The 22,000-nt window shown below is 43.9% G+C and overlaps 1 protein-coding gene across 3 annotated transcripts; it reads left to right on the forward strand.

Annotated features, from left to right (window-relative positions):
* The first annotated feature begins 944 nt into the window (after positions 1-944).
* On the forward strand, positions 945-18,147 carry tsc1b (TSC complex subunit 1b). 3 transcript variants are annotated; one of them, XM_053411473.1, is made up of 22 exons: positions 945-1,231; positions 4,955-5,174; positions 5,324-5,427; positions 5,567-5,719; positions 6,055-6,199; positions 6,556-6,710; positions 6,812-6,885; positions 6,983-7,161; positions 7,523-7,641; positions 8,330-8,495; positions 8,609-8,730; positions 9,283-9,376; positions 9,677-9,799; positions 10,488-11,130; positions 12,715-12,758; positions 13,603-13,769; positions 14,436-14,618; positions 14,739-14,849; positions 15,744-15,866; positions 16,375-16,562; positions 16,819-16,992; positions 17,288-18,147. In XM_053411473.1, exons 2-22 carry the CDS (start codon positions 5,066-5,068, stop codon positions 17,976-17,978), a joined length of 3,867 nt encoding a protein of 1,288 aa, XP_053267448.1. In that variant the 5' UTR covers positions 945-1,231; positions 4,955-5,065; the 3' UTR covers positions 17,979-18,147. The 3 variants fall into 3 exon arrangements, with proteins under 3 accessions (XP_053267448.1, XP_053267450.1, XP_053267449.1); XM_053411475.1 differs by having other exon boundaries at positions 947-1,231; positions 9,692-9,799; XM_053411474.1 differs by lacking the exon at positions 945-1,231 and adding an exon at positions 4,307-4,394.
* Positions 18,148-22,000: the final 3,853 nt, after the last annotated feature.

The following is a 22,000-nucleotide window of genomic DNA, read 5'->3' on the forward strand; positions in this document are numbered from 1 at the left end:
TTCATAGTAATAATAACGTGAAATCTTGTTAAAAACAAAGTTCAGGAGAGGAGAACAACTTTGGATAGAAGAGGAGTTACGTGAGGAGAACTAGTGCAAGTCTGCCATCTGGTGGTCTGAGTGTGTAACTTCACTGTATTTATTGTTTGTGTGCAGAGCTTTTTATAAACAAGCCCAGTGAAGTCAGACAACTTTGATGTTCATCCTCCCTGGTTTATCTGCAGTGAAGATTTTATGTGTAATCTAATACAATTTTCATCCCTTAACTGCTGTTACAGTTTCATGTCTGTTAAGCGATCGATATAATCTTCAGACCCAAGTTTAAGTGCATTTACTTTGAAATACTAATACTCAAAAGTTTGATCCAGTTGTAGAAGACTACTGTTATTTATCTGAGGACGTAGAAGAAGACATGTTCAACTCTCAGCCCCCCCACTGAGTGTGAGTCCAAATGACACAAAATATGACCCTGCACATCCCTTGGTCACTAACAATACACATGCCAAGTGCCAAGCAAATAAATTGAACGGTTTGTGAGAACTGTGGAACTCTGCTGTCTAGTTCAGATTTCAAATTAAAAGTCCTGATTATTTTTAACATCCTGAGGAGGTATACACGTTTGAATGACAATGAATACATTTGACTTGGAGGATTAATAAATATTGCTCAGTGCTTCATTATTATTAATGATCTAATCAGTTCTGTCCTCAAGTGGAGTTTATTTATTTTATTCCAGACCAGTACTAACTTAATTTTTTTAATTTGACAAAGAAGATGAACATTTGACCAATCTTTGTCTCAGTTTCCTCAAACATAACATACTTTATTTGTATTAATTTGACAAAGAAAATGAACCTGGTGGGATAAAAAATAAGACTAATTTGCGCGTGCGCTGTGCACATGTGGGTCACGCGAAACCGCATTACACTCACTCCATCCCTCCACCAATGAGGAGACTGGAAAAACAATATTAGCTTTGCAAACACAGGCGAAAACCCCGATGTGTCCGGGCGCTGGTGACACTTCAGAGTCACTAGGTGTAATTTGCGTAACTTATTCTTCGCATTTCTTGCGGTAAATCAGTCGCTAAAGTTGCGTGTTGCGGCTCGCGGCGGCGCTAACTTGTGGGATTAGTTCGCATGCAGCCCCGACAGCGGAGGGTGACAGCGGTGGGATGGGCTGTGAGGTGTTCAAGATGGCGGCGCCCTGTGGAGTGCAGCGTCTCTAACAGGTAAACAGCTCCGATTATTCACAGCTAACGTGCTTTCCCCCGCAGCGAAACTCGTCCCCCGGGACCCGTGTGGTCCACCGGGGGCTGGCGGGCCTCCGTCTCCGCCGGCTGGCCGCGGCTGACAGGCGGGATGAGCCCCGGACCGAGCGCGGGGTCGCTGCTGCCAGCTAACGTTAGCTCTCCGGCGGTGGGACTGGCTTGTTTTCCCGAGTGATGGGGTTTAACGTGGATGTCGGTGCTTTCAATCCGCCTCGTCGGGGGCTCGTCTCGCGTGTTCGGTTCGGTGCGGGTCGGGTTCGTGCGGGACAGGCCGCCCGGGTGGTTCTATTAACGGGGGGATGAAGTAAAACCCAACCCTGCCCATTGTTCTCTGCGAGTTGTTTACGACAAGCAGCAGCAGCAGCAGCCTGTGGTCAGTCCGCACACAGCAGCAGCTTCTCCTGCAGCTGCCGTCACCCTGCACCTCACTCCGCTGGGCCACGGGGCCACCAGGGCCTCGGTGCTTGCATCACTTCTACTTCTGCTTCATTTCAACACCAACATCATCATGCATCTCTCTGCTCGTTCAAACTATATCCTGCAGCTGCATTGCAACTTGAAACAGCCTGACTTTGTTTTTCCTGTCATCACATCACTCGTTCATATCCTGAGACACACGTTCACCTCGTCTGTCGTGTTCACTTTTTTAACTTTTATTTATTTAAAAGGCACAGTTTACATTCATTTATATGAGCACAATGGTTCATATCCATGCACCAGAGTTAAGTCCCTTAGATTCATTTTTAATCTGCACTCTCAGGCAGGTTGATATTAAAAGGAACAAATAAACCTATATACACATGCATGCTGAGTCCAGATGAGGACATATCTGAGTTATCATGAGTTGAAAGCAATGTTCCTTAATCTTACGTTTACAGTGTTCCGGGTTATGTTACTGTTATCTGCAATAATACATTTCCAGTGCTATAATTTGAGGAAGCTAATATATTTCCAACTGCAGATCATTTAAAAAACGGTGTAAACAACCTCTAAAGTCTTAACACAAGCTGCTTTACAAGAATAGGGACCAAATTGAACACAGTCTAAAATAAGCTGGCGGTCTCCTGATCTAAATTAAGGGTCCTGAGGTGGCAACACTGCTGGATCCCGTCTGTCGGGGTGAGCGGAGGACTCAGTCCAGTGGTTTCCAGGGAATGGCACTGGTTTGAGTAGTAGCTGGGCAGTTGACAGGTTCTGATCAGATCCTTTGATGCTAACCTGCATTCACTCCCCCCCCTAAGAAGTGAACTCAAACCCCAGAATCAAACCTGAAGTTACTTCGCTGACTACAAATCCCACTTTTTGCCTCGCAGGGCCCTGAACAAGTCAGTTAGGTGGCTGGTAAAAAAAAACCTTGAAATTGACTGACCAGGTTGTTTGTCTCTCTGATTCCACTTTTGAATATTTGCCCAGGGGAGAAGGAGCCTGTCGGTAAACGCTTGCACTGAGCCAGATGTTATTTCTAGTGTGTACATGGGAGCGTTCGGGCCACATAAAGGTTCTTTGTTTCGTCCCGAGCTTATCCCAAACTGCCCGGGACCACACAGAGGGTGGCTCCTGTGCCACTGACCTGTCCCTGCAAGATTGAAGCGGGGGGGAACCCACCTACATTTCAATCCACTGCCTGCACCCCCCCTGCCTCCCAGCATGACTGGGCAGTTGATTGATAACAGGGAGACAGTCGCGTGGGGATTCAAAAAGCAGCGACGTCGTATTCCGGTTCTTTTCATCTTGTGTTTATTTGTTGTGAGTGAGAGAAGCTCGAGGGCAGTGTCTCCATCCGACATATGACTTCAGTGGAAATGAGATCAAATGTGCTGGATATCGTTTAATTCCTTCGTTTCTCGTTTTCTAAATGACCTCCTGTTGTATTGGAGGGGGGGGGGGGGGGGGGGTGGAGGGCATGTGACTGTGTTGAAAGATTTCTTATTCGTCACTAATGAAGTGCTAATCATCCTTTAGTGTGTTGAGTGTGTGGCCAAGGTGTTGAAAAACAGACTGACGCGATCTCCCCTGTTGGGCACAAACACCCTGAGGATAATGACCGGCCTATCTAGATTATCTGGGCCTGTTTTTCAGATGGAGATTTGCATGACTCTGCTTTAATTCAAACTAGTGACTCAGCGTCGCGCCTTAATATATAACACACAATACAAATAGACTATTAACCTGAAACAGTAAACATGTTTTCATGCCTGTTCTTTCTGTGGTTTGATAGCTGTTAAATGAATCAGACCCTATTGAATGTAGGTCATTGACAGTAAACAGGAAGGATTGAAATGGGTTGTGGGCTCAGAGGAGGTTTTTATTTGTGCAGTTGCGATTCTGCTGACGAACTCGGCAGTAGATTGTCCGATGTGTTCAGGAAAGTCACTGGAGTGTTTTGGCGGAGGACGGCGTCTGGGAGCAGCAGGAGGCAGGACTTGATTTATGACTTCCACTCAGGAGATTGCATGTTTTAAATGACGTCACATTGACACCAGCTTCTGCTCTTATCACCAGAAGCTCTAGAATCTCATTGTCTTTCCAAGTGGACATCTTTGTCTTCTACATGTATGACTCTGGTTTTTATGCTGATACACACTTTTTTTTTAATCTCGTGTCCTAACCAGTGTAGTTTTTTTTTCAGACAATCACAGCAAAGCGTGTGTTTCACTGGTATTAGTGGTGTTTACATTATGAATGTCTAATTTGCACAGGCTGCAAAGGGCTTCCACATAAAGTTATGGTTTAGAAATACACTGTATATGTACATATGGTGAATATATTGGATCTGTTTACCCATGCAGAGTTGTTGACTTACCTTGACTGAGGTGCTGCACCACACAGCACCTCATGTCGTAACAGTATACAGTCATAATTATGTAAAATGCAACAGGTATATTTTACAATTGACATTAGTTCTCTGAGAATCTCTATCATATTTGAGCAACATATGTTTTGTGATTTGAAATATCCTGAATCAAGTGGAATCAGGACCTCGTGAATCGTACCTTCTGTGTTAAGTTTGACTCTGTGTGCTCATTTCATTAATTGCAGATGTATTTATGGAGTCAGTGTCAATGAGCGTATGCAATTCCACCTTCGAATGTGGTCTGGGTGTTCAGACCTTAATGCATCATGGGTGAGCTCACACTTGTACTTTGAGCTGTCCACCTGTGACCGTATCACCAGAGGCGCATGTTAATACCAGGTCTGAACCGGACCTTTGTCACTTAATGAAAGCAGCTCAATGGCTCTTACATGGTTCCTTATCAGCCACGACGTCAGGGGCTATTTAATTAAGTTGGTAAAAGGACATAAGAGTTGTAAAAACACTGGATACTAAAGATGGAATCACAGAATTAATGTAATGGAAATAATCATTGATATTTAATACAGTTGGACTCAAACTGAAGCTCAATTGGGATTCAGTTATGTGTATGACAACAATAACTAGTGTCTGTGATAATAAATATAATATAGCTTTCAATGTGACATTATCATGGGAACAAAATTCTCAATTCACTTCAATCTTCATCATTCTTCATGACTAATTCATTTAGATGAAGGTCTTTTAATCAGATCCGATGACAGATTAAAAGAAAATTCCTGCACAGCGTCACTATCGTCTTGTGTGACCATTAATCCTCGATCAGAGCTCTGACTAACTCTGGGAAATGTTTCTGTCCTGTTGTGATGCAGAGGTGCCTGGAGACTGTATCGGAGGGTGGGCCCAGGAGTCCTCCAGGCAGGCAGGGACTGACACCTTGACAGAGAGACACTGCCTCCACCTCCTGCACTGCCACCGCCACCATGGCCAGGGAGCAGCCCAACGTGGGGGACCTCCTCCCACTCCTGGAGACCTCCGACCTCCACCAGCTAGAAGAGATCCGAGGCCTTATCAATGAGCAGCTGAGCACCGGTAGGACCTTTTGGATTGATTCATGGCAGCGTGATTTGTCAGTGTGGTGAGGTTTGATAAATGAGCTTTGATAGATTGCACCTGATGGCCTTAATCATCTCCTGTTTATATCGTTTGGTTGAAGAGTCATTGTTACGTTTTTCTTAAAGAGCGAGGGTCCATGCTGCTGAACAGCCTGGTGGACTACTTTCTGGAAACTAATTCTACCCAGGCCATGCATATCCTCTCCTCAGTCAGAGAGCCACACGATAAGGTGAGAACCGTCACAACATAATCCCGGTCACAGGATTTAAAGTTTAAAATCAAATCAATTAATTCCAGTGAAATCACTGATGTGAGAGTATCTGCTTGAATCTGACCCGGCTGCACCTCCTCTCCCGACATCCTCACAGCACCTTCTGGACAAGATGAACGAGTGCATGACCAAGCAGGCCTGCCGTCTGCCCACCCTCACCCTGCTCGGCCATGTAATCCGCAAGCAGCCGTCCTGGATCCACAAGATTGCCCGATACCCCCTGCTGGTCTCGCTGCTCAAATGCCTCAAGGTAACGGCCCAGTTATACACAAAGAAATCAGTTTGTTAGGGGCTGAGAGGTTATAGGATGAGAATAATACTTATTTATTCAACAACTGTGCTTTTCATTGTGTGTTTTTATCATTGTGGAGGCACGTCAGGCAGTAGGCAGGTCAATTAAAGGCAATTTATTTTATCTGCACCGACCTTTTTGGAGGCTGACTTTATGTAGCTTCTAAGAACCAGATTGTTATAGTTCGTTAAAATTAAGTTATACATTTTTAAGTAAACATTTCCTTATACGTTCGATGCAGCATGTTAGCAATTAAACGTGTGACTCAAGTTCCCTCAAATTCTCCTTGGCAGACGGATGCGGATGTAGTGGTTCTGATAACCGGAGTGCTGGTTCTGATCACCCTGCTGCCCATGATCCCTCAAGCGGGGAAACAACACCTGTGGGAGTATTTTGACATCTTCGGCCGCCTGGCATCCTGGAACCTTAAGAACCCTGGTAGGAACCTCTATCTTGCTAACCTGACGCTTAAAAGTAGACGGTTGCTGAAGGGGGAGAGCAGTCGTCCTCCAGTGGTTCGATCCCAGTCTTCCCCATCTGCTTTCCGAAGTGTCCTTGGGCAAGATACTGTACCCTGAAAATCCCCAAAGAGAAACAAGTGCTGCCCATTGATGCACTGTATGAATGTGTGAATGTCAATGTACTGTGTGAGTGGTCATCAAGACTAGGAAAGATTCTATATTAAATACAGAAATACACGATTTACACTTTGAGCCTTTTTCTTGAAAGTGTCTTGCACTGCGACTTGAATTTGTTTTGCTGGAGTTCACATTTGTGGCTTTTTACACATTCAGGGCATATTTCGGAGGTTTATCTAATCCATCTGCACGCCAGCGTCTATTCCCTCTTCCACCGCCTCTACGGCATGTACCCGTGCAACTTTGTGTCCTACCTGCGATCCCACTACAGCATGAAGGAGAACATGGAAACATTTGAGGAGGTGGTAAAGGTGAGAACTTTCCTTCTGATGCTCTGCTGTGCTGCTCTTCAGTAAAGTCTCTTTGGCAAATTATCTCTAATGTAAATTTTGGGTCCAATCTTTCCACTCAGCCGATGCTTGAACACGTTCGTATACATCCTGAACTGGTAACTGGAACAAAGGACCATGAGCTTGATCCCACAAGGCAAGTGGCACGCTGCTTTAACCAAACCAAGGAACAATTTGGTGTTAAATCTTCTCTACTGCATGACTTTGACATACGTTGCTGTGTTTCTCTGTAGGTGGAAAAAGTATGAAATCCATGATATCGTCATCGAATGTGCCAAAGTGTCCCTAGACCCCAAGGAGGCCTCCTGTGAGGAGGGTTACGCCACCATGCCTGAGAGCTTTTACCCCCAAATCCACATGCGACCACAAGACTGCACTTCCAGCCCCTACACAGACCTCCACAGCAGCTACGGTCAGAAATCATCTCAGATGTTTATGAAACCTGACCGAACTGGAACGATATTAGAATTTTAAGGATTTTGCTGATGTTAACTTTATCTGCTGTTATTAGTTTTTTTTTCAATATATGTATTTCCTTTTTGTTTATATATATAAATATAATTCTTTCAGGTTTTTCACTACTCTAACGTTTTATAACTCAAAACAATAAGTAGTTACTAGGATTAATCTTTGCAATTTCATTTTATTTCCCGAATTAAACATTGTTTTCTCTGAGTGGTTTAAACCACAAGCAGCAGTTTCCAAAGAGCACAGAAACCTGCATGTTTCAGCCATTTAAAGATTGATCAGGCTATTTTTCTTCCCGACAACAGGAAGCTCTTCTTCGACCCCATTCTCAACTCCACGGCAGCCGCTACCCCCGCCCCTGTCCTTGCCCCCCTTCTCAGGGACACAGCCCTCCTCCCGCAGCCCACAGACCTCCAGACGCCAGGTAACATCATCCATAATCCGGTCAAACGCTGTCAAAATCCTGGTTTAGTACACGAGACTGGTCCGTAACTGATGATCAGAGGTAATAACAGAGCTCTAGGTCGTTAAGCTTCTGTTTGCTGCTTGCTGTCGTACACCGGGTCATGTTTACACTTCATGTATCATCTGTATCATTTGTATTAACTATTGAGTTAAAAGTTAATACAAATCCAGAGTAAACCAGGACTGTTTGTTTAGGCAAATACCACTGGGACTAATAATTTACTTGCATAACCAGGTTATGATGTAACAACTTTTATTATTAATCAGTTACCCAGTAAGTTTGTAATGCTTAGATCAATTTGCAATTGGCGTGATTATCGGTGGGACCTCGATACTGGGGCTCCATCCTCTGATTGCACCTGAGCAGACTCTGGCTGGCCGAGTTTTCATATCTGGGATATTTTATCTTCATTTCTGGATAGTGGGAGGAAGTGGAGAAGCTACGTCCATTTTTATGTACAGTCCATAGTATGAAATTACTGCAAGCATGTAGTTTAAGATTGGCAATGGGAAATTGGTTTAATAACTTATCAGCATGAAATCCAATCAGTATGTTTCTTTAATGATGAACTGTTCCTTTAACCACAGTGGAAATAACGTAATTTATTGAGCTTTTATTTTATTTGCACATTTAATTTTCTTTACAGAACTCGACCTGTGAACTCAACTCTTCCTGCGGGGGGAAGGACCCTCTGTGGAGCCCCTCCTCGTTGTGTGGCATGGCCACTCCCCCTTCCTCCAGGGGCATGTCGCCCAACTTGGAGCTCTCCCACAGTGCCTCACACCTGCCCAGCCGCTTCCACTGCACATCAGGTACAAGTTACATCATGAGAAGATATTCCAACTCTGCACCAGTGGGGGTTCTTTAATGTTGCACTTGAGTGACGCTGTGGAATTTTGATTTCCGATTGTTTTGGTCTGAGCAGGAGGGAAAGGAACGCCTGCCTCAAGCACTCCAGCCACCTCTTCCCCACCACCCACCCTATCAGATGACTTTCCCATAATCTCATTACCAGCCAGCACAGTCCAGTCCAGTCCCCCAAGAAAGGTATGTTGTCTCCTCTCCCTTTTTAAAAACGTGTCCTTGGATCTCTCCTGGTTTTCAAACTGTCTCCTCAGTGAGTTTGTAATGTGCAGGAATCTATCACTTAAAGACAAATATCCTGAAGGACTTAATGAAATATTGATTAATCAAGCCAGTTGAATACTTTTCCTATTGCGTCAGTCAGAAACAAATATGAAAAACACGCCAGACAATTCGAATGATCTCATTAGTCACTTTGAAAACTCATTTCCTTGACAGTAGGAGGCAAATTGCTTTTTCTAATAGGTTTAAAGTCTTCTATTTGTGCTCAGAAGTTAACGAATAGGATAAAAGACAAAGTAGTTAAAGTTGTTTGTTATTTTTAATGATTTTTAGTTGTAGTTAAACTAAAAGCCTGTATCTGTCAGGAACTTGAGTTAAAGTGGTTTGCAAAAAGACAGTAAGAAGCATTCAATTGCAGAGTCTCTATTTATGACCTGCAGGTTATTAAATTAACCGAACCCAGAGTGAATACAAGAAATACTAGAATAAAACTGTAATGCTGTGACTTCTCAGGATCGCCGACAAGGAGAGAGCAGTAAACCCACGCTGGTGCGTCAGGAGCCAGTGAAAGACACGGAGAAGAGTTCAGAGATAACAACAAATAGAGGTGAGTCATGATGAGTCTAATTACTGCAGTTTATTGCATTAAATTTAACAGTAGAGGACTTTTCACAGGCCTGAGCTCATGCAATATAATTTGGACTTGGCTCGACTGAGCTCTCCGGTTGGCGGACTTCTCTTTGTGATTCCAAACAAGGAATTATTGGATCATAAGTTATATTAAGGTGGAAATCACCGTCCCAAAAATAACCACACCAGATTTGTATTGGTAGTTTTGGTATTGGTGCTTTCTCGAGTGGAAAAAGCACCAATACCAAAAGACCATCGAGTCTTTTTTCTGATGCAGATGTTTCCTCCGTAGATGCAGGAGCTGCTGAGAATATCTCCATGACTTTAACAGAGCTGTCGGTCTTCATGAAGAAACAGGAGCTGGAGCTTCAGCTGAGAACAGAGAAGGAGAGAGAAGAGGGTGAGCATCGGTTTAAGTTTTTGTGTGTGTGTATTTATGTATGTATCTCATAGAACCAGATCCTAGCAATTTGATAGTCAACTTCTTCAAGAAAACAATCCATAAAAAACGAATTATCCGCTATTCAAGTTATAGAAACGGCAAAATGAGATCTCAAGGTAGGTGGGAAGGTGTGTGTGTGTAATTCATAGACATGTTTATAAAGATGGCTGACATGAATCCTCTAGAAAATGAAGCCAAAACATCTGGATCACCCCCTGGTGGCTGGTTGCTGTATAGGTTCTAAACCGTGGACCAAAAAAAGCCGACCAAAACATTCATGTTACCTGAAAACAACACTAATGGAGCAGGAGGGAAAAGAGTGAGAGCAAAAAGGTGCCCCCTGGGACTCCTACAAATATATTCTAGAGCAGAGGCCATACATCACATGAATTTATAACTTAAAATAAATATAGACTTACATATATCCATGGGAACCATTAAATGGACATTTCATAATTAGAAATATATACAAACCAGAGTCCTAAATATCCTTGATACACACAGATCTCTGTTTAGATCCCTGTGTGTTTAAATCCCACCTGTGTAATAAGCAAATGCACCTTTTGACCCCTGTTGTGGGTGTTGGACTGTTTAATGGAAGATGCACAGGTTCATGTTGAGCTTTAACGTGTTGTTTCTGCTGCAGCTGCCATCACAGAGGAGCTGCTGAAGATCACTGAAGATACACAGGAGCTACAGGGCCTGAGGGGCTTCGACTCCCCTTTCTATCACACCACTGAGACTCTGACTGGCTGTCAGGCACAAGACAAGACCCACTCTAACGCCCAGCCCGAGGGCCCCATCCGCGACCCCCAGTATGTGTCGACACCAGACAAAGCGGAGAGCACGGCGAGCACCAGCGGCGTTGGCAGCGAAAGAGGAGGTGGAGGAGCAGGAGGAGACAGCAGGAGTTCAGCCCTCGGCCTAGAGCAGTCTTGGTCCTTCCAGTCCTGTTTCACCCCGATCGATCACCACCTGCACCGGAGTCCCTCGGCCCCAGACGACGAGATGGGCAGGTTTGGGATGTTCTCCCCGAGCCCGTGCAGCAAGACGCCGGCCCCGGTGCCCTACGAGTCGTTTTTCGACCTGGCTCTGCCCAGGGCGGCTTCGCTCTTCGTGGGCCAGAAGACGTCGGAGGCGGTGCACAAGGCGGCGATGGAGAAGCTGCTGCAGCAAGAGGAGGGGTTGGAGGACGGGGAGGAGGAAGGGGTAGTGACTGCTTCACCACTGGAGGTGCTGGATCGCCTTGTTCAGCAGGGGAGCGACGTCCACGATAAAGTTCTAAAGAGGTGAGGGGCCTGACGTTGAATCAGCTTTTAGCAATCTTGTAAAACGTGATAGTATTTTAATCATATGAGTAGACGGCTGATTGTAAACGTGTCTGTTTGGATTGGGCTGTTTGCTTAATCTGTGTTAAATGTGAGTGTAGCTTTCTTTCTAAAACCGCTAAAGTGACCTTTAATAAGTAATTGAGCCACGGCAAGTGAAGACCTGCTGCTGGACTCCACAGATCACTGAAGCTCCACTCACTACGCAGAACCCCGAACTAGAGAATCAGTTGTTGCTGTTCTTTATCTACATTGACGAGTCCCAGCCGCTGATGCTGCAGAGCATTGGTCGCCTGTTAATTCAAAGTTTATTTATATTGATTCTATCACGTGTTCAGATCTCGACAAATTCGACACGGCTCTTCAATTTCACTTTCTACACAGTTGTCGAAAATCATAAATGCTATGACCCATGTTTGTTTAATGGCGGGAATTGTGAGATACTGCATTTGTTCTGAATGTGTCGTCAATGTGAAGCTTGTGTTGATCACTGAAGAAACCCAGGAGTGTGTTTTGATGTGCGGTTCACTCTGCCGAGGCTGTTTGGGTTGTTTCCAGTCTGTTTCAGTGGCCCAAAGGAAACACCCAGTCGAGAACAAGTCTGACATTGTTCAGGAGCTGCCACCCCCTTCTTTCGACACACAAAGACACACACACACACAGAGTGAGCCAGTCCTCCAAACCCAATGGCACAACAGTAGAGACAGTGTCAGCAAAGTCAGCGCCGGCCTCAGAACAATCAATTCAGTTGCTCATCACCGTCACATTTGAAAAGCTTCACCAGAGACAAACACGGCCGATGGAGCGAGTGATGTCACCTGAAACACAAACCAACAAGTCACTTTATTACAACATTGGACACTCGCAATAGTTAATATGACGATATTTATATTTTCACCCTCTTGGTTTAGATCCATAATGTGAAACGAGCTCGGTTTTGACCTGTGAGAAAACGATCTTTAGAGCTCGAAGGTGGATTTTATCTCTGATGGACAGAAGCAGACTAAACTGTTACCGCCTGCTTCCAGTCTGTGCTTCAAGCTAAGTGGCTGCTGGCTGCCACTTCACCTTAAACAGTCGGACAAAGTATCCGTCTATGTTCTCCTATTACTTTCATTATAAACGCTAATTTGCTTATTTCCTAAAATGTCAAACTTACAAGTATGTATTCTGTGAATTTTACCTTATAATGAATTCAGACAAGAGAGTTTTAAACCACAGTATCTTGGGTTTGAGAACTCCATGATACATTTATAAGAGACGAAAATTCAAATATTAGAATATACATTTCTTATAAAGTGTCTCATACAGTTTTTTCAGTGAATATTTAAGTTTTACAAAGTTTAAAACTTCCATAGTTTGTGGTAAAAGGAGATCCTGCCTCCACAGAAAACACAGAAGCTCTTGAAGCCCCTCGAACACCTTGACATTACAATGCCTCACATTTGCATAATGAATGCTCTTCACTTGGGAGCAGCTTAGGAACAGAAAAACCCCAGAGAAATATTTTTTATAAACAGTTTGTCTCTCTCTCTGCCTTCACAGATTACCTTTGCCAAGTAAGTCAGCTGACTGGACGCACTTTGGAGGTAAAGCACTAACACAGCAACACTGGTGCACACTGATAAAAGAGGCTATTATAGAGGCTGCAGATGGAGCATTATTTAGGCATGACTAGGTATTCATCATGAGCTCTTGAGACATAAACAGCAAGTGAAAATGCTGCCAGGCCGGACAGGGAATCTTTTTAAGCCGAGGTTATTCAGAACAGAGAGTTCCCACAGTCATGCAGATCACGGATCAGGTCAGAAACTTAGATGTTTTTAGCTGTTTGGAGATTTCTTCTTCACTCGGCCTCCCAGAGCAGGAATCAGATTTTCTCCAGCTGCAGTTCACGATAAAATATAAACAGTGTGAAGTCTTTGCCAACTTGTAATAACAACTCTGGAATTGAATCATCTCCCCTGTTTTTTTTTTTTACAACACCTAAAACAAAGCTCCTGTCTTTTCTCATGACTGATCTGATTCTCCAGGGAAAAACATTTTCTCTGCTCTCTTTCCATTTATACATCATAAAAATATTATGCAGTTTATCTAAAATTATGTTGGAGAATTTTATAATTTGTGTTTTTTTAATCTTGATTGAACAGTTCTGCATTTTACACATTTTAAATATATTGTCAAATTGTGTGTTTGTGTATGTGTGACTGATCAGCAAAACTATTTTAAAGTTCAACAACAAAATCTCACAACTGATAACAGAACTATGAGTATATATCACACGTTTATGTACAGTAATTTCTTCACTTATATTGACACAACATTAACTGTGCTATTTTTGGCGTCCCACACTTGAATGATAATTGATCCAATTCCTGGCGATATGTGTGTGTGGCCGTGTTAATTACGTTATTATTATCATGGCCTCCCCAGGCTCTGCTCCGCTGGACGAGCTTCACACGCTGCGCAGCCAGCTGCTCCTGCTGCACAACCAGCTGCTGTACGAGCGCTACAAGAGGGAGCAGCACGCCGTCCGCAACCGACGCCTCCTCCGACGCATCATCAACGCCACTGCACTGGAGGAGCAGAACAATGCTATGGTGAGGTGGAAACTCATTAGCACAGATTTGCCCTTTTAAGCACCTTTCCAATTACAGGGCTTATAAATACCAACTGTGCTTGAATTAGACAAAAGGTGTTTAGTGGTCTTTGTTTCTTTAGATGCAGCGACACAGAAGAACTAGACGACAGTGTTTACAGGTTTTATTCGTCAGCAACCTCTTTGCATTTTGATCAGCGCGAGGAGAAAGAGCAACTAAATTCTTCAGAGGTTTCTACTGATCGCTGAGGCATTTGTGCCACTTCATGACAGCTGGAGACATCTGCAGCATCTGCAGCATGTCGCCGAGGAAATTGAACTGAAGCTGTTTTGTTTGCGCCTAATCAGACAGATAATGTTTTCAACAAGTGATGGTCACAAAGAAGCCATGAGGGCTGTTTTGTCAGGAAGGAAACATAAACAAGGGGGAGGATCGTTGGCACATTCATGCAGCAATCAACTGAAAGACTGAAATGTTGCCCGCTGATTTTGTATTGTGGAGAAAAATGTGTGCGAGCCTCTTTGTGTGTGTTCATCGCTATTCTGACAAAAACTTGTGGCACAGACTGTTGCAAACTGCCTTAAACATTTAGATATTTATAATCTCACGCACATTATGTACTGAACTTGTTTGTGTCTTTGTGTGTGTGTTTGTGTGTGTCCCCAGAAGGACCAGCTGAACCTGCAGAGTGTGGACATCTTGTCTCTGAGGGAGAGTCTGCAGGTGGAGCAGCAACGGTACAGGCAGCTGTGGGATGACAGGGAGACTGTGGTGACCAGGCTCCACAGTCAGATCAGGCAGCTGCAGCAGGGCCGGGACGACTACTACACCAAGAATCAGGAGCTCCAGGTACACACAAACACACACACACACACAAACACACACACACACACACATGATGTGGAAAAATAACAGTACACATATTCAGTACAAATACGTCTGTAATCCGAAACTGTCTTGTGTCTCCAGAGTAAGTTACAGGAGGGTCAGAAAAGGATGGATGACCTGGAGGCGGAGCTTCAGAGAGCCAACAACAAAGTGTGCCACACCGGTCACCTCCTCAACCAGACGGCCATCAAGGTAAAGCTGCCTTCTTCTTTCTTTGTCGGTACCTTGAAACCAAATTCTGCTTTTTACAGAGAAGGTCTTTATCCACATTTTTGTTTGGTACTATTTTGTCAGGTGTTCAAACGTAGCTTTATGTTAAATCAGCGAGAGACTTCAAGCTCTGCTCTTTAGGCTCATCCACAGATTTATTTCCCCTCCCTCCTGTTTTCGTAATGGAAGAACTGGGACGGACAGTAAGAGCAGTGGCAGACAGTTGGGTCAGACATGCAGGGGGTTACAACGACACACACACACACACACACACCCCTCCCTCCTTCCCTTGTCCCGTCACCTCTCTGTAGTCTGTCCCGGGGCTCAGTTGCCTTGGAAATGTCATCTCTCGCCCTCTATTTTTAGGTCCGTGACGTTGGGGATCTGGGTGTTATTCTGCCTCCCGGGGTTTTTACAGCTCTGTTTTGCTCCTGTGACCCAGACTGAACCGAAGTCCTGACGAACAAGGAGCCGTTGATTCAGGGAACGGGCATTTCCAATCAGACAGAAACCACAGAGTCGAGTAGAGATCCTAATTCATGGAATGCGGACAACATGAATACAAATTCTTGAATCGTTTCAGCCGCCAGGGCTGATGGGATTTTTTTTTTTAAAGATAATTGTCACATGGCAGCTGTAAAGTGAAACATTTCTCTTATAAACAACCTCATAGTGAATTCTGTCAAAAACCCCAATGAGCTTCTTCCGGTGATGTTGAAGCATCTGCACAACTCTTGTTGAGTCTCTGATGAATTCATAGATGATTATCTACTCAATCATCTTGTGAAGTATAACCCAGATATTTGTGGACAGGTATTTGTAGCATAATCGCTGCTTTGCCCTCCGTCGTCATTGTTTGTCTCGTGTGTCCTTCAGCTGAGCAACAGCGAGAGCACCCAGCAGCAGATGAGCTTCCTGAACAAGCAGCTGCTGCTCCTCGGGGAGGCACATAAGCTGTCCATGCAGGAGCTACACCACAGCGGCGGCGATAATGCAAAGGTACAGTGCAAGTGTGTGTGAGTCAGAATCCGTGAAATGCAGGGAAGACGTACTGTGGGGGAAAAAAGGGGAAACTAATTGGGTTTGTTGGGCATCAAGTCAAAACAACTGAAGCGTTTGTACCTCAGGCAGGAAGCTAGCTTCATCTGAACCATGAGGATCAATCACATACTTAGAGGTTTGTGTTAATTTCTCATGAAATATAAGAGAAAGTATTGTTGTTGAATTGTGTGTTTTGGCAGGTTCAGTTAATGCTGCTTTTTCCTTTTAATTGAATCACCCTTCATTGGTTTGCATCCCTGATACAATAGTTTGGCTTAGAAAACTATAAGTGAACATGATATAGGTCCAATATTCATTCACTGTAGAGTCACAATAAAAGTCTCCGTAAAGTTCCTCATTCATCTTTCATCATCTCGTGTTTTTCTTCTTCCCTCCTGCTCCTCCTGCTCCTCCTGCTCCTCCTGCTCCTCCTCCTGCTGCTGCTGACAACGACCCGTCGCTCCAGGAGGCCCGGATGCTGCAGGCGTCTTACGGGAAAGAGGTGGAGACGCTGAGGCAGAGTTTGTTGGTTCAGGGTCAGAAGATGGAGGCGGCGCAACAGAGAGTCGGCGAGCTGGAGACGCACCTCTCCAAGAAGGAGCACCTCATCGCCGAGCAGAAGAAGTTCCTGGAGGATGTGAAATGTCAGGCGAAGTGAGTTTGGTTCCTGGAGGCCTCTTCAGTTGAGGTTCATCGGCACAATAATAACTCCTGTAAACGTGAAGACATTAAACTAGATCCAACACAACATAATTGTGTTTGTATTTAAAGAGGCAGGTACAAACCTCCTGTGTAAACATGCTGGAAATCAGTTCCCTCTGCTTGATTTTTAACCGCCTCTGTTCTCGTGTTTTCTTTCCCCCTCTTCTCTTCTGTTTCCTCGAACCCGGTGTCGTCTCTCCGTGTTCAGGTCGGAGCTGCAGGCCTCAGACAGCAGACATCGGGCTCAGAGGAGAATCACTCAGCTGCTGCAGACCGAACTCCTGCAGCTCTACAGCCGAGTGGAGATGGAAGCTCCAGCCAGCACTGCTGCCAGCTTGCCACCAGGGGGCAGAGCTGACCCACACACTCTTGCTGACAACAGGTCAGACTCAGATCTCACAGACACACAATCACACAAACATAAAAAACATAATTATTTAACACATTTTTATTAACATGGCCTTTGTCTATATGTCCGAAACTAAGAATCGCTGTCACCTCGTTCTATCTGCATGTTGCACAGCCATGTTTCTACAGTAGCAGATACTAACACACAAGCATGGACCCAACATCAACACGTTGTTTAGGGACGTCATGCCTTAACACGTCTTTACAGCTCTAAACATCTTGAAAGAGCAATTATCTCTCCTAACACATCAATATTGTCCTCTCCACAGTGTCCCGGTGCCAGATGGACCAAGTAAAAGTCACACCACCGAGGCGGCGGCCAGTAAAACACCACACGACTCCCCTCGGGGCAACGGCAGCACTTTAACGCCAGGGCAACCAAAGGCGAGCCACTCTTCCAAGTCATCAGCCAACTCCATCAATGGCAGCCAGGACCTGGCCCCGCCCCTGCTGGTGGAGCCCTCGCTGTCCTGTCCCCACGTCAACCCGCTTGCCCCCCTGCCCCCCGCCGACGCGCCGCTCACTGTGGGCTCCTACCCCAGTGCCAAGAGCTTCCTGGGCATGAGGGCGCGCGAGCTGTTCCGCAACAAGAGCGAGAGCCAGTGCGACGAGGAGGAGCAGCCGCCGCCTCCGCGCCTCGCGGGCCTCGCCCACGGTCTGAAGACTGAGATGTGTGTGGAGCCACCCTGCCCAGATTATATTGCCCCCGTCAACCCCGCTACCTGCCCCATTCGGGCGCCTCCTGCAATGCCAGCTCCTGCCACCCCGCTCACGGTGCCCACCGTGCCCAACAAGGAGCCCCCATCTGAGCCCAAGCAGCGGGCCTCCAGCCAGGAAAGCCCCCGCAAGAAGGCAGGGGCCGGGCCCGGTGTAGGGCGGGCTCAGGCAGGGTCAGGGCGCCCCCGGCAGCAGCATCTAAAGATCATGGACTACAATGAAACGCATCACGAGCACAGTTAAGAGACATAGAACTGAGCCGGGATGGAAAGCGGATGAGGACGGACTTAGGTTTGACAATGGAGAGGAGCTACAAAATCAGCAAGAGTAACGTGTCTGCTACTCTCCACAATTCAGTGTTATTTGATCCATTCCTCTGAGTGGACAGCAGGACCCCCCCCCCCCCCCCCCCCCCCCCGTTTCTTTTTATTTTTATTTATACTGATTCATTCCCCTGAAGAATGTTTGTTTGAGGAGGAGACAGGAAGACTGAGTTGCAATGTTACCAGTGAGGATGCTAAACTTATGAGTTGGATCATGAGACCAAGACGAACACGATGTGACACTAGAAGTCTGAGATGTAACGATCAACCAAATTAGGAACTTTTCCCAATTGGCTCCAGTTGTGTCGATATGTCCATATGTTGAGAAATCTGCGTTAGTTTTCTCCCTTCGCCCCAAAACGATGGAGCTGAAACATTTAGTTTCTCACACTCTGCAGCAGTTTGACTCGAAACAGCGACCTAGTGACTCTGGTTACTCCTCAGACCTCAGATCAGCATTCAGAGCTCTGTGGATTACCCAGAGTGACGGGGACACTGTTTTCAGAAACGCACTTTGCTGTTATAATTTTTAGGATTTTGTTTCAATGCTGTGAGGACGACAAACCTCTGTTGTCATATTTATCGGATGCAGAATCCTCGGACGGTATCTAAAAAATTGGACCAATAAAACCGAAGTTTCAAAATCCAAACTTTAAATCAGACATTGTTACATTCTCCTCGATCTTTGGATTGACGACAGACTTGATTCGTGTTTTTGTTTTTTTTGCGAGTGTTACAGCGGAGAGCGATGGAAGTGATCGGTGTGTAGAGTGTGTGTGTGTGTGTGTTACTCAGGGGGAAACCTTGAACTGTGACGTCGTTGCTGCTGGACCGACTTAACTTTTTTTCCAAACTACGTCGAAGTGTGTTTTGTTTTTGCGAGCGTGTGTGCGAGGTCGCAGGTAACGGCGTCGTGTTGATTCTCCTGTGTCGGAAAAGAGGAGGAAAGTGAACGAAATGAAGGAACTGATGAAATTTTATGCATTTTTTTTTTTTTTATAAGAATTCCAAATTGTGTTGTACCTTTTCCTTTTTATTCCGCCACCCAAGAGGTGTGCCCACCACTACATATCCGAAATTTGAACGAGACCAGAGACGCTACACAAACCTAAACTCCCAAGTATAAAGGTTTTCTTTGGTAAAGATGGTGAGAAAACATTTGTAATCTGACTGGATTCAAATATCTCCAAACAACAGTGGTGTTCCTCACGCGCTGTGTAACAACGGAGACAAACAGAGATTAAGTATCAGACCTAAACTCCCTCTTTTCAAAGTCGTCTAAATCCTGTTGTCCACCGGGAGCTCCTGCTGTCATTTCCTTCTGCCTCGCTATCTAAAGCATGTTCAACAATCCACTTTAAACGCCAACCGTAGTAACAACAGCAAATCAAGACAGAAGGTACAATCAGCACAAAGTGAAGGAACCAGGACTCTGACCGGAGCCGGAGAGCCTGGGACAAAAACGGCAAAAAAGGAAGTTCTTAAAGCAGTGGCTTGTGTTTAACTGTGAACAATAAAGATCGTCTTCAATGTTTTGCACTACAACCCTTTGAGTTCTGCTTTGTTTCTGAATGCTGCTCAACATCATTATGACCAATTAGCTAAGTTTGTTTTGGTGTTGGAACATTTTCAGATATTTCAGATGAGAAGAGGTTAATATTCACATCGGGTGCGATGGAACAAACACGTAAATGAGCCCAAGAGCTGAAATAATTATAGTTAATTCAGTTGTTTGACAAAAAAATCTACTTTTTCCACTTCCAATTTTAGGATATCCAACTTTTCTTTAGTTATTCGTTACCTAAAATCGACAAAACAAGACATTTAAATATATTGCGTTCAAATAAAGCTGAAGTATTTTATATAATAGCATTTATTGAGCAGGTTGACAAAGAATCATTTTTAAAAATCATTATAAATCCTAAACATTGCCTTAAAGTATAGTTTAACACTTAAGGTGGCATTAAATGCTTCTTCTACTATTATTATTATATCAGGAACAGGGCTAAATTATGACAAATTCTGAAGTTAAGGTAAACCAACAAGTTAAACATTATAGAAACTATACAATTAGAATTGTCGTTATGGAGCCGCTCATTCAAGAATAGATACATTAGCTAACCTTGTTTAGATAAGTGCTATACAAATAAAGTTATCATTACATATAAAGCTATAGGCTGTACTATATAGATATTATATTAACTCAATCGCCCCCTGGTGGTTGGTCGCCATAGCCTCAAGGTGATAAACCCAGTCTCCTCCGTGCTGGTGGATGGGACATGGATCAAATTTAAAACTAAAAGTAAACATTAAATAATTTCTCAGGTATTTGTCATTCTGGATTATTCCTTATTTCTGGTGTGTTTACTTTTAAGTCATTAATCTCTGCTGCCAATTAAACGGGGCGATACGTCCTGATTGACAGCTGAGACCAGACTCCTGATTGGTCGAACGAGTGCAGAGGCGGGACTTTTGCTAACCGAATGTCCGGGATATTTTAGCTTCTGCTCTGGACAGCGGGACGAAGTGGAGACACGTCGGCCATTTTTATCAACCATCTATGTGCTGGAGCAAGGAAATCAGTTAGCTTAGCATAGCACACACCATGCTGACACAAAAGTGCCACCAAAGGTAAGTCCACCAGCAAGCACATCTAAAAATAACAAGTGTTAGGTTGTTTTAAATATAACATTAGTGTAAGGATAAGTTGTGGCTTTACAGACGGTTATGGAGGTGACTATTTCCTGGAGTTTTGCACTGGCAGGTGGATTGGAAATGAAAGTAAATGGAAAGTGAGTGGAGCCATTTGTTTCCTCAGTCGTCTCTAAGTTAAGTGAAGTTAAGTAAATTAGTCTTTTGACTGAGAAAGAAAGTGAATGAATGTATTTCTTTTAATGTCAAACTTTTCTTTCCACATAAGGTGAGTGGGGAAACTTTTTCATCGTTCTCAGATTCAATAGGTTTAAACACTAAAACCAACAATAACATAAAATTGATCCTTGGGTATAGAACTGTTGACGGTGGTATTCACTGGAGAAGTAACTTTTCATAATATATTTCACTATTTAAGGATTTTTTTGTGCAATGTAAAAAATTTCAAATTTTAATTTAGGCTTGTATATCCGGGGTTTGGGTCATTAACGGTAAATATGACTGTATATATTTTCATAATATATGACAAAATTCTATGTGGATATTTATAATGTATTATTTTGTCAATTTAATTGAAGCTATTACATTCACTGTTAGGGATTTAGGAAGTTGGAAAATCGAATTGCTTAGTTTATATTATGTTGTAAAACGTATATATTTGCAATGTTACAGTTTATACATTTTTATTCAGGCTTGTACCTTTACTATTACAGGTTTCGCTTATTTATGGTAAATATAATATGATTTTATAACAACATATCACACAATTGAACACATATTTGTAATGTAACAGTTTAGACTTGTTCATATTCGAGCTGACATTTTCATTAATTATAGGAATTGCTTCTCAAGTTAGTGTTTGCAAAGTTTTTAATAGCAATCTTCTACTTTGTTTGTATTTTTTAATGTATTGTCTCTGATTTCCACCAAACCACCCAATCCCAGGTGAATATCTCTCTTTGCTAATGGTAAATTCCCTGTTGTGGTCTCTTCTGCTCTTTCCCACCAGAGGACACTGCTGCTCCAGAAAACTGCAGCCGGCTCTGCAGCCATCTTGGGATCAACAGGTAAGTCATCCTGGTAAATGTGGTGTTACACAATTAATGGGTGGAGATGATTCACATCCTTAGGCTGTTAATGGTGCTTCTAAGGTCAACACACGACCGCGGTATTGATGATATTGATGAAATGTCATTATGTGATTTGTTTCCCTCCAGTCTGCATATATTTCTATTTTTTTTAACATTTCGCTATACTTGATTAAATTAATACAACATTAAGACTATTGAA

Source organism: Pleuronectes platessa, chromosome 19 (assembly GCF_947347685.1).
Source record: "Pleuronectes platessa chromosome 19, fPlePla1.1, whole genome shotgun sequence".
In the NCBI taxonomy this organism is placed as follows: Eukaryota; Metazoa; Chordata; class Actinopteri; order Pleuronectiformes; family Pleuronectidae; genus Pleuronectes; species Pleuronectes platessa.

Excerpts from the sequence above, each read along its gene's own strand:
- tsc1b (XM_053411473.1), top strand. The coding sequence starts at position 5,066 with ATGGCCAGGGAGCAGCCCAACGTGGGGGACCTCCTCCCACTCCTGGAG. Across the intron at positions 9,377-9,676 it reads AGAGATAACAACAAATAGAG|ATGTTTCCTCCGTAGATGCA; the intron begins GTGAGTCATGAT and ends TTTCTGATGCAG. Across the intron at positions 9,800-10,487 it reads AGAGAAGGAGAGAGAAGAGG|CTGCCATCACAGAGGAGCTG; the intron begins GTGAGCATCGGT and ends TTTCTGCTGCAG.